The following is a 25,145-nucleotide window of genomic DNA, read 5'->3' on the forward strand; positions in this document are numbered from 1 at the left end:
AGCATTTAATATATTCTTATCTCTGATTTAGATGCCTCAAATTAAGTGCTAAACATTAGCCGAAACTGGTATGTCTTCAAAAGTTTGACTTGTTATCAAAGCTTTTCTTCAAAAGCACAATAAGCGTGTACTACTCTGATAATATAAGCAAATGTTCCAAATGTAAAAAATCAATAAAAATTACATAAAAAACTACTAAAGCCTAAAAATAAGTAGAGGTTAATTGATACTCAGACTGTCCATTCTAAACAGTTACTAATTACCTGGGAAGACATAACCTTATTTAATATATACAAGGTGCGTTCCAAAGTAAACAGGACTTTAAAAAAACAAATAGAACAAATGATTTTTTCGGCAAAATCAATTTATTTTATTCAAAATAGTCTCCTTCTGCTTCAATACAGCTTTTTGCACGGTCCAAAAGTATGTCGATCGAGTGTTTTAGCTCGTTGGCCGGTATGGCCGCCAGTATGCCCGTGCAAGCTTTTTGAATGGCCTCTACGTCTGCATAATGCTTTCCTTTTATGGGCAAATGCATTTTTCCGAAAAGGAAGAAGTCGCACGGTGCCATATCAGGTGAATACGTGGAGTGGTTAATGGTTAAAATGTGATTTTTGGTCAAATAATCGGTCTCAAGAGCCGATAATGATGTCCTTCGAATGTTTTATTCAGAGCAATTTTTGGTCATCAGTCAATTTGTGCGGAACAAACCGTGCACACACCTTTCGTAAGCCCAAATGTTCGATCAAAATGCGATAAATCGATGTTTTGGAGATGTTCAATTCCATTTCCATGAATTTCAATGATGATTTCGGCTGATTTTGATGAATTCACGCACAGTTTTGATGGAATTTCCGGTGACAACGGATTTTGATTGGCCCACATGTTGATCGTCATATATGTCCTTACGACCACTTTGAAAACGTTGAAACCACTCGTGCACTCTGCTACAGGATAGGCAATCATCGCCATAAAAAAGTTTTACAAATTTTAAAACAAAATTTAATGTTGGCTCTTTGTTCGAAGCTCATTTTCGCACCGATAACACAAACATACTGACATTTAAAACGCAATAACTTCACTTCCAATCAATGAAATGTCATGAAATTCTCACTGGACAATCGATAAAGATAGCAGATTCTAACGTACCAGTCGACATATAAATGGCGCCACCAGGTGCCTATTTATTTTGTAACGCACCTTGTACATCCTTTATATTTTTTGTACATAATTACTTGAATTATTACAAAAGTACTAATACAATTCTTTTAATTTCAGCTCCGGAAATTCAAAGTATCAACAAAACAACCTAAGTGGATAATCTATTAATAACACACTTAGCAAATAACATATTTATACAAATTAATCACGCAAGCAATAATTCTTATCAGGTAAGTAGTACTAATTTTTGTAAATTATAATTTCTATTTTGTAAACTAAAGCTTGTTAACATATTTAAATATAATTTTACAATGTTTTCTACATATAAATTCAGACTGTTCGAAGCAAGTGGTTTAAAACACGTCACTAATCTTTAAAATATGGCAATCAGTCTCGCAATGAATATAATCATCTTTATTTAATCATGGATGACATTAGACCGATAATACTAAACCGCAAATTAACCTTTGATTTTATGAGGTATCCGAGCTTGAGGTTCTGAGTGTTTGAAGGCCTAAAATCATTTCTTTAACTAACCGAAAACAACACATCATCTAATTAATAACAACTGTGACTTAGCAGTAATCTTTTCAAAGTATTTGAAGCATACATATACAATGTTTTCGAAGAACAGAATCGAAAAAACGGCATATTGAAATCTTTTATAAACCTAATCAACTTGCAAGTAGTATTTTATAATAATTAAAAATCGAAATTTTTTAAGTTTTACCCAATTCGAGCTTATAATACATCGCTGAATACTTATTTAAATTTTCGATACGCTTTCAGGGAAAAAATTTCATCGCCATCTGAAATGTTGATTTATGAAATATCGTATTTTTGGAAATTTTGGATCAAGTTTAGGGCGAAGATTCTTTATATCGGGTTCTGAGATGAGATTTGGCAGTTTCGGCAATTATCATTAATTCTACAGTAAGTTCTAAGCTTATTGTGATTAAAAAAATTATTTTCTGACTCGCTATTATGGCAAACTTATCCTCAGTTCTGCTGACCAATTATAATTACACCAGCCAATGTTCTCTGCGACATTTATTTGCTTTTGAGTTTCGACTAATAGATGATTTATAGGGTGTTATACCGTATGGAGACATCGAAGTGACATAGTCGAATTTAGAAATAGGTTTCTACATTTTAGTATTTATAAACTCCTGCTACGTGCAAGGATTAAAGCCAGGGAAGTACCTTCAAGTGCATAAGGCTTGTTAGTTATATGGGGTTTAAGGCAAGTTTTTACCCGATTTTATTCATTCTAAGCACAAATGTGCACCGTTATAAGAAAAGCACGCTCTATAAATGATAACCCTCATATTGACATTTTTGAGCGTTTCGAAATTTTTAAATAAAAAGAATTGAAATTTGGAGATATGGCGGTAAATCACTCCAATAGACCCTGATAAAATGTGGGTATCGTTTTGTTTTTTCCGTTTCCACTGCAGTCGGTTCTAAGTAACCGGAACGGACCCGGACTTCTATCCGGGCAAGGACTGTTAACTCGGCATCATGCCTCGACATTACTTCAGGAATGCTTTCTGCCGCTACAACAACAACAAGGTATCGCTTTGAAAAAGAGAGTTTCGAGAAAAAGGCGTTTAAAGTTTCGCGTAAAGCCGAACCAGTTTGGACGCTGGATCAGTAAAATACGTTTGTATATCTCCGAAAATATATTGAATTTTGAAAAATCCTGTTGTGAACATATTCTTGAATATTTAAAAAAAGTAAAAAAATTTAGACTAGAACACTCCGTTAAAAAAACTAAATTGTAAACTAATGGAATATTTCAAATATACATATTTGAAAGTATACTTCTTGTAAAGATTTTCATTTTTACTACATATTCTTTTTTACAATTATCATTATTATTTGTCTTTCGATTAGCTCTTTCTAAGAAGTTCTGCTGACAAAATTTATCCCACAAAAGCTATCAGCTGAATTTCAAATCGGAATGCCAAATGACACTCCCGATTTCTTCTTCCGATGAATGTTTTCTACAAATACTGAACATCGCAATAAATTCTTGAACGTAACTAAGTATAATTAACTTATACTTGTTATTTTGGAAATACCTAAATGCATATATTTCTCCCAAATGAATAACATAACCTCCAAATATTGATTAAATACCGAAAAATTATACCCAATCCCCATTTATGTATATACTCGTATAATCAAAGTTTTTCTATTAGACTCAAATTCGTGTACCTATTTACATACATATACTTTAACTTAAACGCCATTCAAGCATTTTCAAGTCCGTTTCAACTTTGCTTACTACTGGGCTATATAACAAACACTTTTATCTCCTTCCTTTATCAGCTTTCTATGACCTTCTGTTGGTAATTAGCCGTTATAAATATTTGCCATCTACGCAATCGTGCTTTTTTTTTGTAAAATTATTATTTAAGCTTTGATTTTGAATTAAATAGAAATAATTTCTGTTCAGTCGTGATTGAAAACTTAAGCGCAATACTTACTACGAATCAATGTGGAAGCTTAGCAGAAAAACATTATTGGCAGGAAAGACGAGCCTCTCGTCAAACACAGCGGCAGTGACAGCACAACAGCGCCATAGCAGTGTCAAGTCAGAGACTGCTGTGCCCCAAATACCCTCAACAGCAGATGTGGTTATCATTGGTGGCGGTTCGGCAGGATGTCATACATTGTATCACTTGGCTAAGCGCGGCGTGAAGGCGGTGCTGTTGGAGCGTGCTAAACTAACAGCCGGCACCACCTGGCATACGGCGGGCTTGATATGGCGTTTACGACCCAACGATGTGGATATACAATTGTTGAACAATTCACGAAATATGCTCACACAATTGGAAGAGGATACGGGATATGATCCGGGTTGGATACAGAATGGCGGCTTATTCATAGCACACACCGAAGTAAGAATATAAATCCAGTTGTGTGTATTTTAAAATTCAATATTATGGACATTTGTGTTTTGTGTATGATGAACTTGATAGACTTGAATCGGGTGAACAGAAATGCCTGCACTTCAGCGATTAAATATTATTAGACGGTGAACGATGGACTTTAAAAAGAAGTTGGCACAGGATTGGCTACTCTTATACTATATTTAGCTTGATAGCAAGTTTATAGAAGTCTGCCGATAGTGCTTCGAAATGGCGCATCCAGCGCTAATTGAGGTCAAAGCGTTTTTGAAACGACATTTTTTCGTACCGGTTACATACAACTTACTTCCTTCGAGGTTTCTATATGATAAACGTTCAATTTCAATGTCGAAGGTGTTCCAAATATTAATTTATATATGTAAAAATGTATGTTATATAGATTTTTTCTGTTATCGCTTAACTTTATTAATTAAAAGTACGGAGATTAATAAGATTTTTGAGATTACGTGGAATTTAATATAATATAAAGGTAGCATTTCGGCATTATTTGTTTGAACTTTTGCTTTATAACGGTAACCGGTTATGTCTAGTTTCAACAACCGTATTTTTTTATTAAAAATTTCTAATTTTTCGTGTGCGTTCAACCATTTAGTATGCTCGCAATTTGGAAGCATTGAACTTGTGTTAAATGAAATGAGACTCTACCACACTAATAGATATAGATTGTATTCTCACGGTACTCTATTGAGGGATTTGGTTTTTGTTTTGAAATAGGCCCCAGATTCAAATTTTCACAACAATATGTTCATCTGGCATCGTTGGAATATTGGAAAGATCAGTGAAAAGTGAAGCAGGATTAGTACCAAAATCAATAAATATTTTCGAAAACGTCTCTGAAACAGTGATTTCCGACGACCCGGAAGCAGACGATAAATCGATTGAATATCGTGACAAAGATGAGCCGAAGCCGTTAAAAAATAACGTCAAATCAGGTCAAAATTCAAGGTTATGTTGACAGTTTTCTTCGATTATCGAGGTGTACTGCACTCCGAACTCCTTCCGATCGGCCAAACTGTCAACAAGGAACACTATTTGAGTGTTATGCGTCAATTGCGCGAAGCTATTTGTAAAAAGAGACTGGATTTATGGGCCGACACCTCTTGGTTTTTGTACCACGATAATGCACCGTCGCATACTGCTTTGATTCTTCGTGAGTTTTTCGCCAAATTTTAAACCAATATCGTGCAGGAACCACCGTATTCGCCTGATTTAGCTTCGTGTACCTTCTGGCGATTCAGCAAATTCGAACGATCGCTCCGGCGAAACCGTTTTGAGTTAATTGAAGACATTAAACGTGAATCGCTACGCGCATTGAAGATTATTCCGGAGGATTTGGAAAAAAAATCCTCAGATTTGGTACTCTGAGGGGGACGACATAGATTTTGAAGAATAAATTAAGAATTTGAAAATTATGAACAAAGTCTTACTATTTTTTGCTCATAGTAGTATACTCATAAGTTTGTGGAGTTTCGTCCGTAGCCGAGAAAGACCTCTTCGTTCATCATTTTCGGTACACAAACGGTTTTTTACAAAAATTAGCAATCACTTATGAATGGTTATTTCACATAAAGCGAAGCAGAGAGAAAATAATTACTATCAAACTTTTTGAAAATACCAAAACTAGCGTTACCTAGAAGGCTATATCTTACGAACCAATTGTCCCTCAGCTGTGAAATTTAGAGATGTTTATTTTAGAGGTTGCGTTCAACTTCAACTGTGGATTCAATATTTTTGCATAACTTCATTTTGTGTGTGTGGCAATTTGAAGTTTCTTTAAGATCTTCTTTAAGACCTTCTACTCGAGATCGATTTGACTCGCCATGCTAATAAATTCAACAACATTCAGGTCAACATTATTATAACTATCGATGATAAACGCATTTCATTCATATGTAAAATACAATCGCAGCACAATCATCCTCATCAATCATCAAAGATTCTTCATCTTTTCAATTGTGGTTTAAGTTTAAAAATATAAACATATATTTCTTCTAATTTTAACCATTAGAAACGTTTGGATGAATATAGACGTCTCGCCACTGTGGGCAATGCTTTGGGCATTGAAAATCATATACTAGGACCCGAAGAGACGCAAAAGTTATTTCCACTTCTTGATCCGAAATCATTTATTGGTGCGCTCTATTCACCAGGCGACGGTGTCGTTGATCCAGCAATGTTGTGTACGGCTTTGACACGTGGTGCGGTTCAGAATGGAGGTCGGGTTATTGAGAATTGCAATGTCACAGATCTGTTAGTCGAAGACACGTCTAAGGGCAAAGAACTGGTCGGTGTGGCTACACCATACGGCAATATAAAAACAAAGACCGTCGTGAATGCGACGGGTGTTTGGGGTCGCGATTTAGTGCAAAAGCATGGCTCGTATTTACCACTTATACCCATGAAGCACTCGTATATTATTTCCGAGACCATACCCGGTGTGCGTGGCATACCGAATATACGCGACCACGATTATTCCACTTATTTTCGCATACAAGGCGATGCAATTTGCATGGGTGGTTATGAGCCGGATCCTATTATATTGGAACCGGTGGCGAAAGACTTTCACTTCGGTCTTTACGACTTGGATTGGTCCCTGTTTGATGTACATCTGAATGGTGCGATAAAATTGTGTCCTTCGTATGGAAATTATGGCGTGAAGAGTACAATATGTGGCCCTGAATCTTTTACACCCGATCACAAGCCTCTTATGGGTCCCGATACCGTTATAAATGGTTTGTATCATAATTGTGGCTTCAATTCGGCTGGCATGATGTTTGGTGGCGGTTGCGGTGAACAAACAGCACTTTGGATAATTAACGGTAAACCTGATTTGGCAATGTTTAGCTTCGATTTGCGTCGTTTCACGGTCGCACAGAGTCGTGACACACAATGGATACGCGAACGTTCGCATGAGAGTTATGCTAAGAATTATAGTATGGTCTTTAAATATGATCAGGTACTTGCCGGACGTAATTTCCAGAAAGATCCATTGCATGAGGATATGTTGGCACAAAATGCGTTTATGGAAGAGAAGCAAGGCTGGGAGCGACCTGGCTTTTTCATGAAACAAAAAGCGGAAGTGTTACCCTATGATTGGTATGGTTGTTATGGCAACGAGAGACACGTCGAAAGCGCTTATGAAGAGGCGCTCGAGGGTGACTTAAAGTATTCGGAATTTTCCGATCATCATAAATTGGTACGTCGCAAATAAATGAGAATAGTGCAACAGTTATATGTGTATATATTGCAGATTGGTGAAGAGGCACTGGCTTGCCGAAACGCCGCCGCTATCTTTAACATGAGCTATTTTTGCAAATTGGTTATGTCCGGACCGGATGCACAAAAGGCCGCTGACTGGATCTTTAGCGCCAACACTAATCGTGATGCTAACAAGTGAGTAACCGTTTAAAACTTGGAGAGTGTTAAACTCGATGCCGCTTATTGCGTCTCGGTGAATTTGACAGTTTCTGCGGTTTTTTTTTTCTTTTTACTCTCTATTACCACCTCTTCAATTGAGCGACGACATTAAAGGTTTCTATTTCTTACCAGAACCGTTTACACCTGCGTGCTCAACAGCAGTGGTGGTGTGGAAGCTGACGTTACCGTATCACGTCTCAATTCTGGCACTGGCGCAGTACACGATCCTAAGTTTACCGGTCAAGGATATTATATTGTGGCTGGTGGTGCCTCCGCATATTACACCTACTCTACACTACTCGCAGAAATAAGTCAAAAGGGCTTCAATGTCACGTTACGCGACGTTACCAGCGACTTGGGAGTTATATCCATACAGGGGCCACGTAGTCGCGACATACTCCAACGTATTATCGACTGTGATCTATCGAATGAGAACATTCCACCGAATGGTACACAAGTGACAAGTGTTAAGTGCCCAACAAGTAAGGGTGAACAAGTGGGTGTGCGCGTATTGCGTGTGAGTTTCGTCGGTGAGCTCGGCTATGAATTGCATGTGCCAAAAGAACATTGCTCTGCTGTCTATCAATCACTTTTGGCGGTCGGTAAACCCGATGGTGTGCGAAATGCTGGCTATCGTGCCCTCTACTCGTTAAGCAGCGAAAAGGGCTATCATTTGTGGAGTTTCGATTTAAGACCCGATGATACACCCATTGAAGCTGGTCTTTCGTTTACCTGCCGCAAAAATGGTGACTACAAAGGCAAAACGGCAATAGATCGGCAACGTAACGAGGGCATTAGACGACGTTTAGTGTATTTAACCTTAAACGAACAAGTGCCTATTTGGGGTTTAGAGGGTGTGTATCGTAATGGTGAAGCGGTTGGCTTCCTCCGACGTGCGGAATACGGTTATGCATTGGGAAAATCAATCGGCCAAGCATATGTTAGTCGAAAAGACGGCGAAATCATAGATAATGATTACGTTACGCAGGGCACATACGAAGTCGACATTTTGGGGAAACGTTATAAGGCTGAGTGTCATTTGAGAAGTCCCTTCGATCCAGAGGGTAAACGCATATTAGGCATTTATTAACTATGTACAAGGAATATACATATACGGATGGTAATTTAAGAAAAATTTAGATAAATTATAATTTTCATATATAACGTATGTCTAAATTCGAGATGAGGAAATAAATACATATAAGATAAAAGTCTTATTTCGTCTTTGAAAATAGACAGCAATTGCTGAAACTAGTTCTGATTGGTAGGATTTTTCTGAACCTCACTTATACTTCATTGTTTACCCAGGAGAGAATCTTTAATTACTAGAACAGGTTGAATATTTTTTCTATCATGTGAAGGTACTTAAATGTCCTGATGGAACCCCTCGTCATCCAAATTTGCTGAAATTCCAGATGAGAATTCAGCACATGTATTTTTAAGGAGATATTCAGTATAATTCATATACGGAGAAAGTAAATTCCAGTTGTTTAATTTACTATTGAACCTAAAACCTGAGTATGTTTTTTTGGGAAAATTTAAATCACGTATTAAATCGTTCAAATCACTTTGTTTCAATAAATTCGGTTCTTTTGAAGTTGACAGTTAATAACTTGGGTCACTATCTTCAGATACTTCATCGTGCTGACTTAAAACAGGCTCCAGTGTAGAATTCTGATTTTCTGATCGAGATGGAGTCTTTGGCACAGGCAGTTTGGCTTTATATAGGTTGGGTCTGTTGGCCGAAGACAAGCCTACCGTGTATAGTGTGTTTGAACTTAATTTTAATGCCATTTGTTTGAGTTCCGTTAAAACTGTTCGTTCAAAGTCAAAATAAAAATCTTTTCATACCCTTTTAATACATTCGAAAACTCAAAAGGCTCAAAACAATTGTTATAAGTTTAATTTTTTCAGTGTCTTTATTCGATCAAAAGACTGAATATATAATATTAGCCCGATAAACCGTATTTTAGAATGCATCGTTTGGGCACTTTAACTCGTACTATTGTTTTCGAATTGGAATAAACCTTTGCAAATTGTTAGATTGAGCTCCTTATCGTTTTTGTAATGTGTAGCGAGAAATGGTGAGTCCAACTAGGCACATGCCGCTTCTTAATATATTCGATATTTTATAATCGTCTTTTGTGGAGATATGAACCCATCATTAAACGAGTGCCGGTCAACCATAAAGAAGCAACTTTTTATTGAAAAATATTAATTTATGAGAATTATCCTCGATTGCAACCCTGTGTCTAAAGTCGCGTTTACTATCAATGGCTTGAAGGGAGTGATACTACAAATTTTTATCAAAACTGCTTTAATTCATCAGATCGGTGTATACATATGTATGTTTGTATGTATGTATTCATAAGTACAAACGCAAAGTGCATGTAAACCAAAACATTAAAATTTAACACTGTTCACACAGCAGGGACACTTAAGTACAAAGAAACTCAATGCCTTCGACGGCAGTGGCATACGTTGACGCAGCAATAAATTAAGTATGGCAAAGACAACTGTTTGGTAGTCAATTGCATGCGCAATATTAACCAAAGCTGAGCGTACACCGTTACAGATGTACTTTCCCACTGCCCTACAGTCCGAATTTTTCTCCGCATACAGAGGTGTTTCATTACTTTCTTTGAAGTGGCCCAATTTATTATCAATGGCTGCTTACATACATATAAATATGTATACCTATCTTTTCTCATACATATGTATGTATGTATATAAATGCATGTGTATACCGGAGGGTCCCCGCACTCATAGTTTTGACACTTTTGCGGTCACCGAAAAATTATAACTCAATTAAAATTAATGTGTGATTATGATAGTTTGAGTGTTTTTCGTAGAAGGCTTGCATTACGTGCAATTTGTACACATACATACAAACTGTATATCTCTACCTAAATGTGTTTTCAGAGGCAGCCAGACAGACGTAGCCCCGATGTGTACACACACATACATATGTATGTCTGTGTATTATATGTATTTCATAGCAGACGTTGTGTCGCCAAGCGAGCACTGAGTATTATAGTTAGTGGAGAAGGTAAATATTAAGTATGTTAAGTGTGATCTACATTAGGGTAGGCATAAAAACATTTTTTAAACAATTTTTTTTTTGTTTCAACAGCTCTAATCTATTATATAGTTTATGGTTCAGGCTAAATATTATTTCTTTATTTGCTGTGCATTACCATGTTTTCTAAATACTTTCAGAGAAATGGATATAAATGCTTCTTATTCACAGCATTAATAAATAAACAATTGTTAAATATCCTGACGCTCATAGATTTTTTTATTAGTCAGTTACGACAGGTTGCTTCAAGGGTACCGCTAAGCTTTTCTTCAACGCGCATTGCTGTGCCCACTCCTTAGCGTGTTTCTTCTTTCGATGAGAGTACATATTGGCATTAGATTTGAAAGTTTGTGGACAAAAACTACAGGTATATAAAGCTTCTCCGGTATGGGTGGCCATGTGCTCCTGCAATTTTAATTATAGAAAGTATTTGCACAATTATTTGTTTACAAATATAAGTAGATACATATGTATGTCTGTGCACAAGCTTATAACTCACTTTGAAATCGGTAAGCCGCTTAAAGGCCTTGTCACATAATTTGCAGACATGTTTCCTTTGCAAAGAATGCATATATTTTATATGGTTACGGTGAGCCTGCAGAGATGGTGACACTTTAGAGCACATTGGGCAGACCTGTGGCGTCTGATACTCTTCAGTATGCATAGTTTTCATATGACGTGCTAGACCATATTTTGTAGTGAGCGCAGCATCACATAGATCACATTTGATTAGTTTTCGTGGCACACCAGCATGCTCGGCCTGATGCCGTTCCAGAGCATCGCGCCCCTTTATCGATATACCACAAATATCACATATTTTTGCATAAACATTCAAATGGGTTAGACGCATGTGTTTTCTTAATTCAACGTCGTCTGGGAAGCTGAAAGAAATTTAATTTTTAAATAATTGAATTCTGGTACAATATACTTGTAGATCCAATATTTTTAAATATTTACTATAGTACTTACGTTTTACCACATTCTAAACACGGTACCGTTTTTTGATCTTCTGTAACGTGAATATTATAATGCTGTTTTAAACAAGATGCTCGGAAAAATCCTTTAGAACAAATTGAACAACGATGTACTCGTTCCCGATTTCCATGCGCATACTGAAGGTGAAGATCGAGGCTACGTCGCTCCGACATTCGCTTTCCGCAATGTTTACATTTGAAGTAGTCAGGATCTTCATGAAAATGAATATGATCAATTAACAAACCGCGTTCAGGTAATTTTTTACCACAACATAGCACATAACCACTCGTTTGATGTTCTTCACGAAAATGACTTTTCAAATGTTTGAAGTTTTCCAATGAAGTTTGACAAATGCAACAAGAAAATTTAAAATTTTTCTTTGCTATATATTCATCCGATTCCGCAGTTTTTTTATTAACACCTTTTCTTTTATTTATTTTACGATATTTTCTTTTTGTTTGTTTATCTTCTTCATTCTCACTCTCCGATTCTTCGTAGTCTGAACTAAATGTCGATATAGAATTATCCATACATTTTTCGAGCAAGGACTCATCTTTAACCTCTAAGGCTTCAGAAACAATCTGAGATTGATTACATATATCTTTGGGACTCATGGAGGCGGGTAATATTAGTTCTTCAATTTTAACTTGACATTCCTTGAGTGGTATGGAAGGCTCACAAAGGACTTCGACAGTTTCAGCTCCTCTTTGCCGTTTAGGACGTCCCCTACGACGTCTTGGTTCAACTTGTGCGTTGTCATTATTTATGATTTCTTCTTTTATTTCTAAGATTTCCTCTTCTAAAGTCACGCTTTTCAATGTATTCGCCGCTTCCTGGTGCACTTGCTTCACATGTTCATAAAAGTTATGAAATGTATCTACCAAATCCCAGCATTTTCGACAAATGAATTTTATTTCAATTTGAGACATCATATCCAACTAAAAAAATAAAAATACAATTTCACAAATAATAAGTGTAATCCGTACAATGACGTACCTCCTCTTTAAAATGCAATTCAATCACTTCCCGCCCATTCAAACCGATACCTTCTTTGCAGTCCAAATCTATTTGATCCTTTGAACTTTCCAAGCATAGTAAACAACATGACTCATTAAACATTTTTATATATTTTGTCTATTAAATAAAATAATCAACTTCTACAAAACAATTTGTTTACAACATGCCAGAGGTACCACTTGTTTAAAAGTTATTATTAATCGTTTAACAGGGTGATGCAACCTTATCAATGATTCAAGTAGATGGAAAATATATCGATAGGTTTGTAAAAAGAAGCTGTTGAATGCAAACATTTATCGGTGGAATTTGCCAGGATACATCCTTTTATATATAAGTATTTAACCTCTAAATATTTTTGATTTAATAAAAATATCAAATCTCAATATCGATTACATATATTTTTCCGGTTCATTAATGATTATAGAATGACCAAGCTCTCTTCTGACGGTAAATACTGTTTAAAAGGATATTGCCTGATCTCTTTGGTTTTATAATTTCAACGACATCTGATTATACTATACCGGATTTGACATAATGTTTTTATTTTAAGCGCTGTTATAATATCAATCCAATTATGTAACGCTTTAAGATAAATTTGTCTCTGGTAGGACGGTTTGTTCACTATCATTAAAAATTTTCAGAGCGTCTATTTGATGTCCATATACAGTCGGGCCTCGATTATCCGTGATGGTCGAGACCAGAAGCATTCCGGATAATCGATTTTCACGGTTAATCGAATAACAATTTTGAGTATAGTTTTTTTTTAAATATTTTTACATTTTTAAAACATGAGGCTTAAAAAAGAACATTAAGCAAAAAAAGAATACAATACGTATACAGACTTGTGTGAGCGTTTGCTTCCTAGATGCTTCTGTACTTAATAAAAACAAAAATTAAAAAAAAAAAATTCTGCCATCACGGATAATAGAGATAATCACGGTAGATTATTGTTATATTGACGAGAAGAGAATTTTTTTTATAATTTCTGTTGTTTATCTCACGAAACATTAATAATTGGCTATACTTTGCTATTGCTAATGTAATTTTTTGTTAGGTTCTATTAAATCGGAGTAGATGTTTGCGAGTTCATAATCAAACCGTCAATGAAAAAAAAAATAATTATTACATACTTTGACGCTTTCAAATTAGCTTTAACATTTTCGCACCGAATTCGCTAAAGTTTTTTTTATCAGTCAGTTGCGACTGTCTGATTTAAAATTACCGCTAAGCTTTTCTTCAACGCGCATTGTTCTGCCCACTCCTTAGAATGTTTCTTTTTTCGATGAGAATACATATTAGCATTAGACTTGAAAGTTTGTGGACAAAAACTACAGGTATATAAAGCTTCTCCGGTATGGGTGGCCATGTGCTCCTGCAATTTTAAATATAAAAAATTATTAAATTATAATACAATACAAATAAATATGTAGATATGCACACAAATTAATATCTCACTTTGAAATCGGTAAGCCGTTTAAAGGCCTTGTCGCATAAATTACATACATGCTTCTTTTCCAAGGAATGCATATATCGTATGTGCTTACGATGAGCCTGCAGAGACGGCGACACTTTAGAACACATTGGGCAAACTTGTGGTGTCTGATACTCTTCCGTATGCATTGTTTTCATATGACGTGCTAGACCATATTTCGTTGTGAGCGCAGCATCACATAGATCACATTTTATTAATTTTCGCATCATCCCATTATGCACAGCTTGATGACGTTTGAGAGCGTCGCACCCTTTTACCGATACACCACAAATATCACATATTTTTGCATAACCTTTCAAATGGGTTAGACGCATATGTTTTCTTAATTCAATATCGTATGAGAAACTGAAAGATGCGTAATATTGAAATAAATGCATTTAGGTATATAAGCACTTACGTTTTGTCACATTCTAAGCACGATATCGATTTTTGATTTTCTGTATCTTTAATTTTATAATGCTGTTTCAAACAAGATGCATGCTTATACTGGAGATGAAGATCAAGGCTACGACGTTCCGTCATTCTCTTTCCACAATGCTTACATTTGAAGTAGTCAGGATCCTCATGCAAATTAATATGATCAATTAACAAACCGCGTTCAGGCAATTTTTTACCACAACATAGCACATAGCCACGAGTTTGATGTACTACACGAAAATGGCTTTTTAAATGTTTGAAGTTTTCTAATGAAGTTTGACAAATGCAACAAGAAAATTTAAAATTTTTCTTTGCGATATACTCATCCGAATCCGCAGTTTTTTTATTAACGCCTTTTATTTTATTTATTTTACGAGACACCCTTTTCGAATATCTATCTTCGTTATCACTCTCTGTTTCTTCAGGGTCCGAACTGTATTCTGATACCGAGTTCTCCATATGTTCTTTGAGTAAAATATCATCTTTAACCTCTAATACTTCAGAAAAAATTTCAGATTGATTACATATATCTGTCCGACTAGTTGAACCGGAAACGGGTAATTTTAGTTCTCCAATTTTAACTTGACATTCTTTAAGCGGTATGGAAGACTCACAAGGGACTTCGACAGTTTCAGGTTCTCTTTGACGTTTTGGACGTCCCCTACGACGTCTTGGTTCAACTTGTACGTCGTCAATATGTATGAGTTCCTCTTTTAGTTCTAAGATTTCCTCTTTTATTTCTAAAATTTCTTCTTCCAAAGTCACGCTTTTCAATGAGTTCGCCGCTTCCTTGTGCACTTCTTTCACATTTTCATAAAATGTATGAAATGTTTGTACATAATCCCAACATATCCGACAAAGGAATTTTATTTCAATTTGAGATATAATATCCAACTAAGTAAATAATTAAAAATTTTATAAATAATAAGTGTGATCCATACAAATTACGCACCATCTCCTTGAAATGCAATTCAATAACTTCTCGTCCATTCAAACCGATATCTTCTTTGCAATCCAAATCTATTTGATCCTTTGAACTTTCTAAGCATAGTAAACAACATGTCTCATTAAACATTTTAATATATTTTGTGTATTAAAATAATCAACTTCTACAAAACAATTTGTTTACAACATGCCAGTGATCCCACTTGTTTAAAAGTTAATATTAATATCATCAACGTTATACAGGGTGTTATGTCATTCTCGATAACTGAAAATGATTGATGATGATGATGTCTTATTGCAATGAATTTGGATAATTGACTAAATTTGCAGACAGTATACATCTTCCAGTTAAAATGTCTTCCACTGTGACCAAATCGAACATTTTTTTAATTTGAGCTTACTATACTGTTTGAGTTTACTGAAAGGAATATCAGTGTAGTATAGTTATATGACTTAACGATAACTAATAGAAAAGAAAACTTTTAGTTTGACCTTTAACAGCTTGTAAACCCCATTATTTGCACATTTTTTTTTACAAATCCCAAATATATATTTCGAAAATAGCCAAGAGTTGTTTGTTTTTACTTTTTGCATAAAGTTGTATATATGTAAGTTTGAAAATAACAATGATTTAGGAGTATTATTATTAAAATAACAGCGTCCGGAACCTTTTCCAGCAATATGGCGCTTATTTTATGTTGTTTTACCGTTTCCTCTTTCTCATTTTGTAATTAAGTTTTTATGCTCAAATTAAAAAAATAACTATTCTACTGTTGATACCAATTTGTTCTGCGCCTGTTGCACCCTTCTAGTCGAAATAATTCGCTTTGCACATTTTTCAATCCATTCCTCTGGATGTTTTCTCTTACGATGTGCATACATATTCGACTTGGAGTTGAAAGTTTGAGGGCAGAATGGGCAAGTATATAATTTTTCTCCGGTGTGTGTAGCCATATGTTCCTAAATAATAATTTTTATCTAAATATTTTAACACTGGATTATATTACAGTAAATTGAAATGTTATTATTTACCCTTAAAGATTTAGGCAGTTTAAATGTTTTGTCACAAACAGTGCAAATGTGTTTTTTCACGCTGTGCGTATACTCCATGTGAGTTTTATGCGCCCGTAGAGTGGGAGATACTTTAGAGCAAACTGGACAGATCTGCGGTGTTTGAAACGGTTCGGTATGCATCGTTTTCATATGTCTCGCCAGACCATATTTCGTCTTTAGCTCCATATTGCATATTTTACACTTCTCCAATGTTCGTTGCACACCAGCATGTTCATCCTGATGCCGTTGGAAAGCTTCACTGCCGTTCACTGATTTGCCACAAATGTCACAAATTTTAGCATATAAATTGAGATGGCTCAGATTTAGATGTTGTTTCATAGTGTACTTATTGCAGAATCTAAATTCACAAACATATATGTACATACATCTTTATAAAAAAAAAATTATAAAGAAAAACTTACGTTTTCTCACACTGGGTGCATTTCACATTTCTCTTTTCATCGGGTGCGTGGATTAGGTAATCTTGCAATAAATTGATCATGGTCCAATGTTTTGTGTCGTTTCTTATTTCGGGGCTTAGGGGCTCTTTTTGTTTTTGTTTTCTGTCTTTTCTCTTCCTGGACATCTTCTTGACTTTCAGAGTTTACAGAAGATGAGCTCATTGACCTACTGTTTTCACCATCCGAGTGATCGGAATCTTTTTCTTCACTCTGTAAATCATAATTTTTATAAATAGATTTTATATACATATGTATCGCATTATTTGTGAAAATATACATACATATGTATATCGTCCTATTTTGCGCATACATATGTACATAGATAAGTATATAAGTACATATGAGCTTTGTTATCAAATACATATATGGAGAATATCTATAAATGATATCCATAGTCGTTTGCGCATTACAAATACGCGAATCTGTAAGCGTACATTTGTAAACGTTGAAATTAGCATCACTTTTCTCATTTAACAATGAAAATGCTCAATTCTGCTATTTTCGACCCCTTCATGTTAAATATTGGTGAAATCCACTAATAGAAAACTCAACCCCTCCAAAAAGAGGAACGTGATGACAATCGGCACACCATGAACCTTCTCTATATTATACGTTCTCTGGGAATAGTGTCACATTATTATTTCTGCTGTTTATTTATCTACGCATCCGATTGCGATTTTTAATTGGATCTGAATCCTCAGCTTAAAAATCGTATTATTTTAAATTTAAATTAAGCTTTCATGCGATAATGCGGTTATTTATCGAAACATCGATGCATTGTTCTAGATTATTTGATTTCTTATCACAAGTATTATAATTGACATTTTGGCTTTTTTATTTACATTACATTGGAGGAATTCAGATTAGTTAAATTGAAAGACAATAGGGCAATTTATGTTAAAAAAGTGTATTAATTATTTATGTATTTAAATTGATAAAATACTTAAAACGAAATTTTTTTCCCATTCCTCAATAACAATAATAGTTTTTATACAATTTGAATATTTTTATACACATTATTAAAAATGCATTCAACATTTAATGATTGTTAATGATAATGAGCTTCTCCATTTAATTTGTTTCATCCGTATCTTTCACTGTTTCGGTTATGGATTGTAAGTCATTTATTAGCTGTTGTCCCATTCCTGTAGAAGTACTTCGCTTCGCACATTTTTCAGCCCATTCTTTAGGATGTTTTCGCTTTCGATGTGCGTACATGTTCGCATCTGAATTGAATGTTTGTGGGCAAAATGTGCACGTATATAATTTTTCTCCGGTGTGTGTGGCCATATGTTCCTGAACAATAATTTATGTATATTTGTATATGTAAATATTTTAACACTGAATTATATTACAGTAAATTGGAATGTTATTATTTACCCTTAAACATTTAGGCAGTTTAAATGTTTTGTCACAAACAGTGCAAACGTGTTTTTTACCGCTGTGCATATACTCCATGTGACTTTTATGCGCCCGTAGAGTGGGAGATACTTTAGAGCAAACTGGACAGATCTGCGGTGTTTGAAACGGTTCGGTATGCCTTGTTTTCATATGTCTCGCCAGACCATATTTCGTCTTTAGCTCCATATTGCATATTTTACATTTCTCCCTTGTTCGTTGCACACCAGCATGTTCATCCTGATGCCGTTGGAAAGCTTCGCTGCCGTTTAGTGATTTGCCACAAATATCACAAATTTTAGCATATAAATTGAGATGGCTCAGATTTAGATGTTGTTTCATAAGGTACTGATTGCAGAATCTAAATTCACAAATACATACATACATTTTTATATGAAATTATATACAAAAAAATGTATAAAGAATAACTTACGTTTTTTCACACTGGGTGCATTTCACATTTCTTTGTTCTTCGGGTGCATGGATTAGGTAATGCCGTGCAAGAACTTTGCGTCGATAAAAACTTTTGCCACATATTTCACATCTATATATCGTACGTTCTTTGGAATCATGAAAATGTTGTAAATGTGATTCGAGATTACTTCGATCGCATAACACTTTTTCACAAAATTTACACTTGAAGTATTCTGGATTAATATGAAAGTGAATATGATCAACGAGAACGCCACGATTGTACAACTTTTTATTACAACACTTAGCATAGCCATTTGTTTGATGTTCTTGGCGATAATGAATTTTCAATTCTCGAAAATCTTTCAACGATTTTTCACATAAACAGCAGATCAATTTAAAATTTTGTGCAATAAATTGATCATGGTCCAATGTTTTGTGTCGTTTCTTATTTCGGGGTTTAGGGGCTCTTTTTGTTTTTGTTTTCTGTCTTTTCTCTTCCTGGACATCTTCTTGACTTTCAGAGTTTACAGAAGATGAGCTACTATTTTCATCATCCGAGTAATCGGAATCTTTTTCTTCACCCTGTAAATCATAGTTTTTATTAAACAGATTGTATATACTTATGTATCGCATTATTTGTGTAAATATATATCGTCCTTTTTTGCGAAATTATTGAATGTTACAAAAATCAAATTTTACAGGAGAGCGTTTTTTTTTCAATTTGGCTTGGGACAAAGTTACACAGCACAATAAATGTCATTCATTTGTGAAATATCTAATCATCATTTTATTCAAAGTTTCAATAATAAATTTTTGATACACTGCAAAAGTGATTCCTTCATTTACTAAGCTGTATTCAAAAGATCTATTACGCCTTTTTATATGTGTTTCGGGAGTCCTTCTACGGCCAATTGGTTTCGGTTTATTGCAAGACAATAACCATGCTTTTCTTCTTATTTCGGATAATCCCCATTAATTAATAATCCCATCATTAATAAAATACCTTCACGGGCAGTCTTAGAAAAGCGTAACCAAACGCACTCAGTCTTAGTATTGGCATTAAGAGTAGCCTTAATTGCCGCTTGGCTATTCACTAGAATGTTTATGGATTTGCTGGTCAGAGCAAAAGCCTAATTCGAACAATCTGTTATGTCAACAATTTCGGCCTGAAATACTGAATTGTAGTCATTTAATTTGAAACTACTTTCTGTGTATGGATTTTATGGATTACTACAGAAGACCGCTCTATTTTCTTTGTTGTTTTTGGTAATATTCCATCACAGTATGTAAGTGTAAAGGCATATCTTTGTATGGCACATACGATAATATTGCTATTAAAGATAATCGGCATGGCACAAACGCTAAAATGTAACTCGTCATAGCTTTTTCCATGAAAGGAATGTCTTTATAATATTTTACTACGTGATGAGTAGGTTACTTTAGAACAACTTTGCATAAAAACCGCAATTTCGTCAAAAATTATATACACTAAAATTTCGTAAAAACGAACGATATAAGCATACACATATTTTTTGTTGTTTTTCTTACGACTGGTGATGAAGCCAATGTGTCAACAATATCCGGTTCCACTTTAATGTCTGTAATCGTTATTTCCTCCAACTCTTGCAAAGCCAATTTGTCTTCAGCATCCGGTTCCACTTTAATGTCTGTAACCGATATTTCACACTCTTGCAAAGCCTTGAGTTTGTTATGCGCTTGCAGATGGGCTTGTGTTACTTGGATATAAAATTCATGAAATGACTTCAGCAATTCCCAACATTTTTTACATACAATTTGATTTGATAATGTTGGCATCGTGAAGATCTATGTAGAAACAAAACGTGAAAATAAAATCACATTTTAATATAAATTATGTTTACCTCTTCCTTGAAATGTTGTTCAATTATATTCCGCACATTTACCGATTCCGAGTCATCGCTATTGATATTTATTCTGTTGTCAGTGGGACTAACTTTTTCTAAACATAACAGACAACACTGATCAAAAGGCATTCTGTAAATATTATCCTAATAAGGTACTTCTTAAAATAGTAATTATCTGAATTCTGTATTTTGATACAGTCACAAGCCAGTCTCTGAATTTGGGATTTTAAATTAAACAATTTAAGGTACTCAGTACACGAAAGTCACAAACAAGAATAGAGGGATCCCAACTTATTCCAGGGTGAGAGCGCCTCCACAATAGCGTTTTTCATAACATTTTCCATTGTAGCCAGATCGAAATAAATAATAATTTTTGGGTATTAAAATTAAAACACCCAAACATTTATTACGATTAAATATTATTATGAATTGGACTTTTAATATATGGAGAAACTTTTTAAACCTTTTTTTATGAGTTTATAGTACATTAAGACAACTGACTTTGAACTTTCAATATTTAAATGTTAGCTCTTAATTAATAAATGTTTTTACATACATTTAAATTGCGCATTTTCTTTAAATTTCATTACTTTTAATTTTTTATTTGCGATCTTGAACGCCGACAACAAATCCCCTCGTTCACATATATTTTTGTTAGAATTTCAATCTGGCCGTTCTAGTCATTCCAATTGCGAAACGTCAAAAAAAGTCGGGTAGATGAGCTGCTCTCTCATTTCCAATGACAGGAGAGTTGGGCATCTCTTTATCTCTGGTCACAAAAATCTCTCAATTGAAAGCAAACAGATCTAACCAGCTGTTAGAAAGAAAATAAACACTTGTCGGTAACAATTATTAAATTTTCTATAACGCAGTCAAAAAGCATAATAACATTCCCTACACATTAAATCGTAGAATTGATTTAAAAGTTTTTATAGAATTTGTATATTTTTATACGCATTATTAAAAATACAATCAACATTTAATGATTCTTAATGTTGATGGGCTTCTCCATTTAATTTGTTTCATCCGTATCTTTTACTGATTCGATTATGGATTCTAAGTCCTTTTGTATCTGTTGTCCCATTCCTATAGAAGTATTTCGCTTTGCACATTTTTCAGCCCATTCTTTAGGATGTTTTCGCTTTCGATGTGCATACATATTCGCATTCGAGTTGAATGTTTGTGGACAAAATGTGCACGTATATAGAACTTCTCCGGTATGAGTTGTCATATGTTCCTACAATAAAAAATGGATTTTATGATAAATATAAAGTTTAACAAAAACATGTAATTTTTTATACTCGTAAGTCTTTGGGTCGTTTAAAAGCTTTGTCACACATTTTGCAGGAGTGTTTTTTCTCGGTGGCATGCATAAATTTAAAATGGGTATGATGTGCGCGGAGAGACGGTGATATTTTAGAGCATACTGGGCAAACTTGAGGTGTTTGATATTCCTCCGTGTGCATTACTTTCATATGCCGTGCTAAACCATACTTTGTCGTCAGTTCAGCATTACATAATTCACACTTAATCGGTAATCTTGGTATACCAGCGTGCTCCTGCTGATGCCGGCGGAATGCTTCACCTCCATGGAAGGATTTTCCACAAATGTCACATATTTTCGAATACGAATGTAGATGAACTATTTTTAAATGCTGTAGCATATTGTATTTATAGCAGAACCTGCAATATTACGAACAGATTCAGAATTGCTGATGAAATATAAACTCTGGCATACTTACGTCTTCTCACACTGAGGGCATTTGATGTTCTTCTGTTCTTCAGGTGCGTGTATAACGTAGTGCCGAGTGAGTAATTCACGACGAAAGAATCCTTTGGAACAAATATCACAGCGATAAATACGTTCTCTAGAACCGTGTGAAAATTGAAGATGCGCCTCAAGGCCACGCCCATCGGCAAACAGTTTTTCACAATGTTCGCATTTGAAGTATTCTGGGTTGGTATGAAATTTTATATGATCAACAAGTACGCCACGTCTAATTAGTTTTTTACCACAACATTTCACATATCCATTAGTCTGATGCTCTTCCCGAAAATGTATTTTAAGTTCTCTAAAGTTTTCTAGTGGGTTTTCGCAAAGAGCGCATGTTAGTTTAAAATTTTTGGCAATAAACTCATCATAATCCGATGTTTTATTTCGTTGCGTGTTTAATTCATTTTTAATTCCTGTATTTAATGCCTTACTATTTTTCTCGGTACGCTTTCGTTTTTGCCTCTTCTTGGTACGGACTGTTTTCTGTTTTTGTGGCGCACCGGTTTCTAAGTTCTTTGCAGGACTGGTAGGTACTACCGCAATTCCTGATTCGCTCTCATTATTAGACATTTGTGGTGAATAAATTGGATCAATAGATTCATTTTCATCAGGTATTACCTCACTCTTAACTTCCAAAAACTCCAAGTTTTTATCTTCGGTTTTGTTGATGTTACTGTTATAAGGAAAAGTTAGTGGTTCAATCCGAACACTGCACTCTTTTAAAACAATTGATGGCTGTGATTCCAAAACATGTTCGTTCGGCTTTTCTCGCCGCGGTCGCCCCCGACGACGTTTTGGGGGCGAAGCCAGCTCGTCTAATGCATCAGGTTCCATTTTTATTTCAGTAACCGCTATCTCTAACTCTTGCAAGGACTTTAGCGTGTTAGTTGCCGTCAAGTGAGCGTTTTGTACGCGCACATAGAATTCATGAAATGATAGTAACAGTTCCCAGCATTGTTGACATAACACTTTGTTTGTAAGGTACGGCTTCATGCTGAGCTATAATTAGGAATTGATACACATGTAAGCTATTCTAAAATCTTTTAACAAAAGGTTTACCTCTTCCTTGAAATGTTGTTCAACCATCGCGCGAGCTTTTACTGCTTGCGGATCATCAGATTCAATATTTATTTGACCGTTTGAAACATTGTTTTTTTCCAAGCATAATAAACAGGACAGTTTGTCAAACATCATCCGTTTTTATAAAATGAAAAGTTAATTATGATTTTATAAAGTGTAATTCTTAATATTTTTGTTTTAATACTACAAAATCATAGTTTATTTGCTAAAGTTGCCACCAGATATAATTTTTATTATTGAAGGAGAAGTAATGTGGAGATTAAAGTCAATATTTATGGATGAAAAGACAGAGATTTAAAATAAAATTATAATGATTATATGAACGGATAGAGGAGGTTTTCTTAATAATATATAGACTTATAGATTTTATGTAATTTGTTAACATAAATAATAATTTTAACCTGTTGAGTATGCTTTTATAGATTACACAAATTTAAATTTTTCAAATTATCCTCTTTTAGAGTATCGATTTAAAAAAAGCAGTACATTGCGATTCTAAAATAAATTAATTAAATACGGATGACTGATATTTTATTTGCTAAAATAGTTATCACATCCATGTGCTAACTTATTTATTTTTGCTTAATTTCGTGTAAATCATTTGTAACGACAGCACTTCTCAAACATTCAAATACCAGCTGATTTGGTTTGAGTATTTTGTATAGTGGCAAAAATTTTGTATTTTTTTAAGTAAAATAATAAATAATAATACAAAGATGGATGAGTGCGCTAATGATTCTAAAGAGGAACATTTGCGACTGGCATCGATCATCAAGGACTGTCACGACAAATTGAGATCTCAATCCAAATTGAAAGGAATGAAAGAAGCTTGGAGTGAGCATTTACAGAACACTGCGCTTTTGGAGCAATACTCGACAGCTATGCATCGTTTAGCTTCTATTTGGGAAACTAACACTACAAATCCTAATTTATATGCTCGCAGTCGTGTAAAATGGATAATTGACTACTGCAATTCATATTTTTTTACGAACAAAGTTTTTCTCGAAAAACGTGATCGTGAACAACGACTGGCGGCATCGTACACAGATATGCCAACATTTGAAGCAAGTGAATTAAGAACATCCTTTACAAATTCTGTAAATGTACTTGACGTAGGCAGTTGTTTTAATCCCTTTGCTGGCGAAAGCAATTTTAACGTCACCGCAATTGATCTGTGCCCAGCGACAAGTGATGTTCTAAAAGGAGATTTCTTAAAAATTATGGTAGACAAAAAAATAATCACTGAAGGTGGAGAAGTGCTACGCTTACCATGTGAATATTACGATTGTGTTATATTTAGTCTACTATTAGAATATATACCATCGCCAGAGGAACGGCTACATTGTTGTCAAAAGGCGTACGAACTTTTACATGCTGAAGGCATTTTGATAATCATAACACCAGATTCACAGCATGTAGGCAAAAATGCGAAATTAATGAAAAATTGGCGTTATACACTGGGTACCTTGGGATTTTATAGAATCTGTTTTGAAAAATTGGCACACATCACTTGTATGGTATTCAGAAAATCGCTTATTCCAGCAGTCGCACAACGTTGGGCTGAATTGCATCGCGAGGATTATATGTCAAAGACAATAAATATACCACAAGATAAAGTGTGATTATAAACACTACATGTTTTT

The 25,145-nt window shown here is 34.7% G+C and overlaps 5 protein-coding genes across 7 annotated transcripts; 2 read left to right on the forward strand and 3 right to left on the reverse strand.

Annotated features, from left to right (window-relative positions):
* The first annotated feature begins 3,574 nt into the window (after nt 1-3,574).
* LOC126755924 (sarcosine dehydrogenase, mitochondrial) lies at nt 3,575-8,725 on the forward strand. The gene is made up of 4 exons (XM_050468652.1): nt 3,575-4,067; nt 6,106-7,293; nt 7,348-7,490; nt 7,647-8,725. The coding sequence occupies exons 1-4, from the start codon at nt 3,663-3,665 to the stop codon at nt 8,602-8,604; spliced, it is 2,694 nt and encodes an 897-aa protein (XP_050324609.1). The 5' UTR covers nt 3,575-3,662; the 3' UTR covers nt 8,605-8,725.
* A 1,947-nt stretch (nt 8,726-10,672) lies between these two features.
* Nucleotides 10,673-16,183, reverse strand: LOC126755933 (gastrula zinc finger protein XlCGF26.1-like). 3 transcript variants are annotated; one of them, XM_050468664.1, is made up of 4 exons: nt 15,447-16,183; nt 14,475-15,388; nt 14,041-14,422; nt 10,673-10,998 (listed from the first exon to the last, which is right to left on the reverse strand). In XM_050468664.1, the coding sequence occupies exons 1-4, from the start codon at nt 15,567-15,569 to the stop codon at nt 10,816-10,818; spliced, it is 1,602 nt and encodes a 533-aa protein (XP_050324621.1). In that variant the 5' UTR covers nt 15,570-16,183; the 3' UTR covers nt 10,673-10,815. The 3 variants fall into 3 exon arrangements, with proteins under 3 accessions (XP_050324621.1, XP_050324619.1, XP_050324620.1); XM_050468662.1 differs by lacking the exons at nt 14,041-14,422; nt 14,475-15,388; nt 15,447-16,183 and adding exons at nt 11,093-11,474; nt 11,563-12,506; nt 12,565-13,765; XM_050468663.1 differs by lacking the exon at nt 10,673-10,998 and adding an exon at nt 12,677-13,957.
* Nucleotides 16,184-17,839: 1,656 nt separating this feature from the next.
* Nucleotides 17,840-20,929, reverse strand: LOC126755934 (transcription factor grauzone-like). The gene is made up of 5 exons (XM_050468665.1): nt 20,646-20,929; nt 20,314-20,589; nt 18,785-19,347; nt 18,334-18,712; nt 17,840-18,249 (listed from the first exon to the last, which is right to left on the reverse strand). Exons 1-5 carry the CDS (start codon nt 20,775-20,777, stop codon nt 18,025-18,027), a joined length of 1,575 nt encoding a protein of 524 aa, XP_050324622.1. The 5' UTR covers nt 20,778-20,929; the 3' UTR covers nt 17,840-18,024.
* A 637-nt stretch (nt 20,930-21,566) lies between these two features.
* On the reverse strand, nt 21,567-23,692 carry LOC126755931 (transcription factor grauzone-like). The gene is made up of 4 exons (XM_050468659.1): nt 23,482-23,692; nt 22,391-23,421; nt 21,950-22,331; nt 21,567-21,885 (listed from the first exon to the last, which is right to left on the reverse strand). Exons 1-4 carry the CDS (start codon nt 23,614-23,616, stop codon nt 21,661-21,663), a joined length of 1,773 nt encoding a protein of 590 aa, XP_050324616.1. The 5' UTR covers nt 23,617-23,692; the 3' UTR covers nt 21,567-21,660.
* A 426-nt stretch (nt 23,693-24,118) lies between these two features.
* LOC126755938 (S-adenosylmethionine sensor upstream of mTORC1) lies at nt 24,119-25,133 on the forward strand. The gene has a single exon (XM_050468670.1). The coding sequence runs from the start codon at nt 24,219-24,221 to the stop codon at nt 25,122-25,124; it is 906 nt and encodes a 301-aa protein (XP_050324627.1). The 5' UTR covers nt 24,119-24,218; the 3' UTR covers nt 25,125-25,133.
* Nucleotides 25,134-25,145: the final 12 nt, after the last annotated feature.

Source organism: Bactrocera neohumeralis, chromosome 4, assembly GCF_024586455.1.
Source record: "Bactrocera neohumeralis isolate Rockhampton chromosome 4, APGP_CSIRO_Bneo_wtdbg2-racon-allhic-juicebox.fasta_v2, whole genome shotgun sequence".
Lineage (NCBI taxonomy): Eukaryota > Metazoa > Arthropoda > Insecta > Diptera > Tephritidae > Bactrocera > Bactrocera neohumeralis.

Bases quoted from the DNA above. Each gene is read 5' to 3' on its own strand.
- LOC126755931 (XM_050468659.1), bottom strand. From the start codon at position 23,616: ATGATGTTTGACAAACTGTCCTGTTTATTATGCTTGGAAAAAAACAAT. The intron at 23,422-23,481 runs GTAAACCTTTTG...TCCTAATTATAG, and splicing joins AACAACATTTCAAGGAAGAG to CTCAGCATGAAGCCGTACCT. The intron at 22,332-22,390 runs GTAAGTATGCCA...GTAATATTGCAG, and splicing joins TGCCCTCAGTGTGAGAAGAC to GTTCTGCTATAAATACAATA.
- LOC126755938 (XM_050468670.1), top strand. From the start codon at position 24,219: ATGGATGAGTGCGCTAATGATTCTAAAGAGGAACATTTGCGACTGGCA.
- LOC126755933 (XM_050468662.1), bottom strand. From the start codon at position 12,687: ATGTTTAATGAGTCATGTTGTTTACTATGCTTGGAAAGTTCAAAGGAT. The intron at 12,507-12,564 runs GTACGTCATTGT...TTATTTTTTTAG, and splicing joins AATTGCATTTTAAAGAGGAG to TTGGATATGATGTCTCAAAT. The intron at 10,999-11,092 runs GTGAGTTATAAG...TTAAAATTGCAG, and splicing joins AGCGGCTTACCGATTTCAAA to GAGCACATGGCCACCCATAC.
- LOC126755924 (XM_050468652.1), top strand. From the start codon at position 3,663: ATGTGGAAGCTTAGCAGAAAAACATTATTGGCAGGAAAGACGAGCCTC. The intron at 7,294-7,347 runs GTACGTCGCAAA...TATATATTGCAG, and splicing joins TTTCCGATCATCATAAATTG to ATTGGTGAAGAGGCACTGGC. The intron at 7,491-7,646 runs GTGAGTAACCGT...ATTTCTTACCAG, and splicing joins ACTAATCGTGATGCTAACAA to AACCGTTTACACCTGCGTGC.
- LOC126755934 (XM_050468665.1), bottom strand. From the start codon at position 20,777: ATGCCTTTTGATCAGTGTTGTCTGTTATGTTTAGAAAAAGTTAGTCCC. The intron at 19,348-20,313 runs GTAAGAAAAACA...TATGATTTACAG, and splicing joins CATTGGCTTCATCACCAGTC to GGTGAAGAAAAAGATTCCGA. The intron at 18,250-18,333 runs GTAAATAATAAC...ATTATTGTTCAG, and splicing joins AACTGCCTAAATGTTTAAGG to GAACATATGGCCACACACAC.